This window comes from Zophobas morio, unplaced genomic scaffold, assembly GCF_036711695.1.
Source record: "Zophobas morio isolate AGI-343-1 ecotype UQ-CSIRO unplaced genomic scaffold, CSIRO_AGI_Zmor_V1 ptg000007l, whole genome shotgun sequence".
NCBI classification, from domain to species: domain Eukaryota; kingdom Metazoa; phylum Arthropoda; class Insecta; order Coleoptera; family Tenebrionidae; genus Zophobas; species Zophobas morio.
This window is the reverse complement of record NW_026972112.1, coordinates 11,111,638-11,118,687: the sequence shown is the minus strand read 5'-3', so window position 1 is coordinate 11,118,687 and position 7,050 is coordinate 11,111,638. Positions and strand designations below refer to the sequence as shown.

Here is a 7,050-nt window from a genome sequence, read left to right as displayed (position 1 = left end):
CTGTCCAGTACGTCAATTAGTTGTCAGATAACGAATTGTATTTTAAATTTCGCGCTAATTTCACCCCACTTGACGTCACACCCGATGCGTATGCCTATACCATGTCTCCTTCTACCATGGTCTAAAATGCTAATGCGAATAAATTGTGTAACATATTTTTTCAACTTCTGACAGAATATCTACTAAATTATTTTATTGGTGGACAAGAAGTAGGCTGGTTCAGACTTAAGTTTTACGAATTAAAGTAAGTTGTTTTGTAAAACAAAAAACAAAAAAAATCGTATTCCATTACGCAAGAATTTTAGAATACTTCTGCTGCCATCTATCCGAACTGTAGATTATTAACTTACGTTTTCTTTTTGTATTGATTATCCTGGTATTTGCTGCAGTTTTCTCTTAAGGTCGTTTGAAAGTATTTTATTTAAAAGCTATTTCTAAAATAGTTTTCATATCGGGAGACTTAAGGAAAAAGGACAAGCAAAAGCATTATTCATACATATAAATTACTGTGCGGATTTCGAAAATAGTCAACATTACAAGATATTTTAATACAAAAAAACTTGGACAGATGGCACCTCAAATCTTTATTTCGATGGAACTTCCTAGAAACTCTAATGTTCGTTAATGAACTTTAAAATCGCTTATAACAAAAATTATTAAATTGTGAAAAATAATTTAATATTATTTTCTTTAAACATCAAATTTGTTGTCAGGAAATAAACCAAAAAAAAAAAACAAACAAATCTATATCTTTGTCGATAATTCCTAATCAAAGCCCCAAAAGATACACAATCTTGTTAATTAAAATGATTTAAAAAGTAGGTAGGTAATTATTTAATATACGACTTATACGAATATAAACTAGATTTTTCAAAACCTTTGATAACGAAAAATTTTGGAGTAAAGGATGACATTAACAGACTCCATAAATAGCAAAAATTCAATACTGCGCGGAAGAAATTCGTAAAAAAAAAATAGAAATTCAGAATTACGAGTATTTGTGTGGAAAACAAGGTAATATAAAAGTTAAATATGTTCAAAAATAATAGTAATTTGTATAAAATCCACAAGATATACAAGAATAAAATACGTAAGGACATAGAAAAACTGTCCGTTTATTTAAAATATGATACTCATTCACTGTTCTTATGTATTTTGTGTGATTTTGTAAATTTCTACTCTGGTGGCCATGACGCTTACGTCAACCGTTTCAGTTGTACTACTGACGTTCGCATCACGGCCAAATGGAGCAGAAATTTTATAAATTACGCGGTAGTTTGATTCTGCATAAACACAAATGAAATTTGTAGTTTAATATTATTACGAAGATTACAAAATATGATCCAGAAGTCGATTATTTGTCCCTTCCAAACCACTGATGACGTCATCTTAAAATAATATGTGCTGCGCAATTTTTGCTCTCTTGTGTAGTTAAGAAAGCTATAATTTTTATAATACATATATTTATAGTAGATCTTTATATTGTGTACTAAAAGTAGAGTCTGTTACTGAAAACAGTTTACATTTATCTTTCGTCTTCTTAAAGTAGGTTATTATACCTTGGTTTAAGAAATATCAACAGGTCAAGAAAAATTGAAAATGTCACGTTGTTGCCTTACGTGAGGGCATTGGGATGTTATGAACTCTATTATTATATTATCTCAAAGATTATTAAAGAAGATTTTCTTGAAAAATACACCTCGAGTTGCATCGGATATGCTTCAAAGGCGAGGAAAGTTGTCACAGTATAACTTTTTCGTTAGCAATGTGTTGTTTTGGTTGCCTTCTGGTCGGTACTCCGACACCCGGTGCTGCCCCGGTACCGCCTCCGTCACCGTCCGATCCCTTGTCGTCCGCCGCCGCCGCCGCCGCCGTGAGCCTGTGCGTGTCGTCCTTGCGCCGGGTGGTGCAGTGCAGAGTGCGCACTCCTCTCGCTCCTTTTATCGAGCGGCGGTCCAGTCCGCGCCCGGCCTCGCTGTGGCAATGAGCCCGTCGACCCGGCTGCCCCCGTCGCTGCCGCCACAATGACCGCCCGCGCGCTGCTGCTGTCGCTCGCGCTGGCCGCCGTCGCCGCCCAGGACGCCAACGAGACGCTGGCGCCGTCGCCGTCGCCGTCCGAGGAGCCCAAGCAACCGGACCCGCTCTTCCCGCCCGACCTCTTCTCCGAGGAGCAGCGGCGCAGCGGCGCCATCCTCCTGCACATCCTCGGCGTCGTCTACATGTTCGTGGCGCTCGCCATCGTCTGCGACGAGTTCTTCGTGCCGGCGCTGGACGTCATCATCGAGAAGCTCGCCATCCAGGACGACGTCGCCGGCGCCACCTTCATGGCGGCCGGCGGCTCGGCGCCCGAACTCTTCACCAGCGTCATCGGCGTCTTCGTCTCGTTCGACGACGTCGGCATCGGCACGATCGTCGGCTCCGCCGTCTTCAACATCCTCTTCGTGATCGGCATGTGCGCGATCTTCTCCAAAACGGTGCTCTCGCTCACCTGGTGGCCGTTGTTCAGGGACTGCTTCTTCTACTCGCTCAGCCTCATCACGCTCATCATCTTCTTCAAGGACAACCACATCTACTGGTACGAGGCGCTGGTGCTGTTTTCCTTCTATATAGCCTATGTCAGCTTCATGAAGTGGAATCAGCCGATGGAGAGGCTGGTAAAGAAGCTCATCTACAAGAACAAAGTGACGAGAGTGCGAAGCACGGATCAGCTCATGCCTACGGTACGTCAAAGGAATTCTTGGGGCGGCTCTCTCGATTAAACGCATTCCGAGAGGGACGTGCGGGGTGGTGCATTGGGGGCCTTCGCGGCGGCAGCTTTTGCATTCGTTCGAGGAGGTTGCTTTGCGTGCGTAGGCAGGGCTACGCGGAAAATAACCGATAAGCAAGCGCTAAAGCCATTTTATACTCGATTCCTGCGGACGAATTCTCTACATTTTTCTCGATTTGTAATTTTTTCTATTTTAGTAAAAACAAGTCTTTAGAGAAGTTAGATTGGGGTCAGTTCACACCGCCACACCGCAAAGTAAATTGTTTGCTCTATGATGATAAAGCAAAATATTCTAATTTTTGACTATACACTTTTGCAGCAAAAATCAAAGTTAGAACTTGTTCAGAACAAGGTTTTTTGAAATTTTTTAATGATTTTCTTGAATCAAATTATATACGATAAAATATTCACAAAAATAAATACAATTCTGAAATTGAAAAAAATGTCAAAAATTATTTAGTTCAATTGTAAAATGCTGTCTATTTTGACTACATTAATTCGAATACAGAATAAGCGCTAATTTTTATGCCAATACGACAATAGCTTTTGTTAAAAGACCAACAAATAATTCTTGATAAACGTGTTATTACTAACATATCTCATTAAAATCTAGCTGCAGTGGAAATTTTGTTCAGTTGAACTACACCCCGAATTAGTTAGGCACTAGTTCTTGAATATAGCTGAATATTTACGGCCATTTTTCAGTTACGACATGAAATTTAGGTCAACAATATACCCATAAACTCAATTCGTAACAAATTCACTTTCGCAAAATTAAAACGTATCGTCTCAACTCATCAACAATTATTATTATTTAGTACATTCATGTAGTAAAAAATGGAAGAATAAATTAATAACCACAAACTTTCGGTAGGTATAACTGAAGAATACAAAAATTATTTTAAAACAGAAGTGACAATAGCACTGCTTTCTTTCTTTCCTTCTTTTTTTCTTTTTGACACTTCTTTAGAATCACTTTATAACATCCAACAAAATTTTACCATCAGTGCAATCTTTGATGCAAGTCGGGATAAAATCTTACTGATTACTGATTGCACTAAAGTTATAAAGGAAACAAACTAAAAAAAGTACAGAAAACGAAAGTTAAATTTGAAAATTTCTTTCTTCCTAAGGCTATTTGAAGATTTCCTAAGTTGAACTAACACTTTCACAAATGACTTGATCTGTTCAAGCTTTACATCTAAAAGAAAAAATCTTCTAGAACTAGGGTGGGGAATAATGTGTTGGAATTTTAAATATTAATTAATAACCGAAGTTTGTAACAACCTTGAACATTTTGATTGATAATCTGGTCATTTACAAAATTCCACAACCCAATCGCCAATTAACCTGTCGGTTTACACTACTTTATGCTCAAAATTATAGCTTAAAATTCTTCTTAACCTAACACGACATTTTTAAAGCGACTGTAGTTTTTGACAAAACTAGTTCTTCTGATTTTTCGATTCGTTATTTTCCAAATGCAGTGTACACACCACACGCATTAAAAATTCCGCACACACATTCACGCAATACGCACAAATAAAACCGCAGTGAAAGTGTTTACTTGCGCCACCCCGTATGCGATCCCTCCAACAATAAACCCATTCGCCAAAACTCATATTGAGCCATTCTGCGTCAAATCGAGCTAAAGTGGGGAAAAAAGCTACACGCTTTTCATATTGACTGTATTTTGAATAAAATTGAATAGGGAAAAGGAACGGAACGTTACTCGCGTGCGACAAGACATTTTTTATTAAAATATTGTATACTTCAGTCTTATCTCCACTTTTTGTTTCGCAGCTTTCTGATTCTTGTCTTGGCGATTTATTCTTCTTGCTTTAGCGACGTGCAAAGCGGACCGTAAGGCATTCTTGAGACAATGCGCAGGTGGAAATTTTTCTTCCATCATCATTCATGCATCCATTCATTTCAATATAAATGGGCGGTGTGAGAGTGGTTTTTGCTTTATTTTATTGATGGTATTTTATTCGGGTTACGGAAATGAATAAGTAAAAGTAGCTTTTACTCATTTAGGTTAGTATCTACATATTTTATAAGCACTAGTGTTTTCACTCAATGAGTCGCAGTAAACAATGTGGGTATCATTTGACCTTTGCTTTTAATTTGTTTGTTATTTAAATATTCCACCAAAAAGAATGGATTGGATCACTTATGAGCTTATGACACAAAGGAGTTAACTAAATTAGTTAAGGCTTAGGACAACGTTAAAACATTTGCAAGATTTCGGAATATTCGGGTCTGCAGGGGTAAAAAAATTGGTCACAGGTTACTTCAATCTTGAAGTACAATCCAACAAATTCCGCTTCCTTGAAAAATTATTAAAAAAAATTGTTTTCTGATAACCTTTATACTTTTATTAAACATCAGTGGTGTCAATGACACCTCGATAACCAACGGAAAAGAGTGAATTATTATCAGTGTACATGCTTAACTCCCCTGTTTATGTTTATACATTGAAATAATGTCACGAAGAAATTTGTTTAATTTGAATGAGTTGTTTCCTCAAAACAGAGAATTAAAATTATTATTAAAATAAATCACAATGGAACAAAATGTTTTGAATATGATTATTATTATTCTTATTTAATTATAATTAAATAAAGACGTGGCTGTTCTCACATTTTCTAGAAATGGTTCTTAATTTGATCAATAAAAAATTGGTCGAAGGCTATAAGCATAATCCGACAATCCAGCTCTTTAAATAAAGCACATAACTAACCTGATAAAATGTCCTCCAGCACTAGGTAACAGCAATCTGAAGCTCAAGTATTTATTTATATATTTTAGTTTCGGAGATTACATGTGTAATAGAAATTGATCCAGACAGACAGAAACGGGAGAGTAATTAACGTCGTAACGCCGAGAAAACATAAAAGTGGCATTTCTTCGGACGGACTCGATTACGTTCGGGAAGTAAAAATCAAAGCAAATTTTTCAACCACAAGTTATTTTACAAAGTTTAAATAGCATTTATCATGCAAAATTTTGAGGTGATGTCCAGACGGACGGAAACGAGGACCTATTTTTTCATTCCCTAGGTATGATGAAACGTCGATGGACGGTAGGGAAGTAACAAGAAATCAGTAATTACAGTGTCCGCTTGTAAAAATATTCCAGAACTAATTACTTGACACATTATCTAGAAAAATATTGTTCAATTTCCAAATATCAAAATGGCTATAGATTAAGAAATTCCACACAAACAGCTCTTGATATAGACACTACAAATATTCACAAAGCCGTGAATAACACAAAGCATCTTACAAGTCTCATTTCTAATTTATCTCGATCATTCAACCACAGAATATTAATAAATAAGTTACAAAACGTAGGGATCAGAAGTCCACCTCTTAAATGGTTCACTTCATATCTTAAACAGCGAGTTCAAAGGGTAACCTCCAATGGCAAAATGTCAAGGGAACACCACAAGGATCTTGCCTATCTCCGACCTTGTTTAATATCTTTATCAACAACCTGCCACGTGGTGTAAAGACAAATAGGAAGCTAGTGCCACTCTTAACAATAATATCGTTACGTTGATCGGTGAATAAAATCGGCGTGGGTAAAACTCAACAATTTATTTCTTAATAACTCGGATTTACACGACTAATTACAGAGCGATTATGTACAAAATAATTCCGGAGCGACATTTACTGGGTTTTCCCTACACTCGTTGAACTCGACTGCACTAACTGCCCCCGACGGTGGTTTCCATTTAAACAGCACACGGTTCTTCTCGAAAAACTTACGTCACCGCTTCTAGACTTCTCGGGAGCACCCATTGGCGACTTCCGCTTCCAGGCTTTTCTGTAGCGAACGCCCGGCCGCCCGGTCGATGAGTCATACTACATACTAGAACAAACACATACATACTAAAAGACCCATAGGCGTCGCCGTCGTCCCGGGGCAGCGTATGGGTTTATTTCATAACAATATCATAATAAGAGACAAAGCGTAAATTAATTAATTTAAAAAATTGGTGGAAGTTTATTTTGACAGAACTTCCCTCGCCTTTGAAGGACAGCCCAACAAATCCTGTTCTTTGGAAAATTATAAAACTTGATTTTGGGAAATTTTACTTTTTTATGATAACCTCTAAGCAATAAAAGCAATAAAGAGGGTACTAGTCACAGTGTAAGAGAAGCGTTGGGAATCGAAGGCGTTTACAGGCGTTACTCGCAAAATTGATTTTTTTTTTTTGAAAATTTGGCCGTTTAGGGAAAAAACTCAAAGCAGATTTGTACATTACAAACACAGGA

The 7,050-nt window shown here is 37.4% G+C and overlaps 1 protein-coding gene across 2 annotated transcripts in view; it reads left to right on the top strand.

Annotated features, from left to right (window-relative positions):
* Positions 1-1,924: 1,924 nt before the first annotated feature.
* Positions 1,925-7,050, top strand: part of LOC135124556 (sodium/potassium/calcium exchanger Nckx30C) — an 81,096-nt gene continuing 75,970 nt past the window's right edge. For both annotated transcript variants that reach the window (XM_064049717.1, XM_064049715.1), the window contains exon 1: positions 1,925-2,720. In XM_064049717.1, coding sequence (XP_063905787.1) covers positions 2,025-2,720 — 696 coding nt within the window. In that variant the 5' untranslated portion in view covers positions 1,925-2,024. The remainder of the gene's footprint in view (positions 2,721-7,050) is intronic.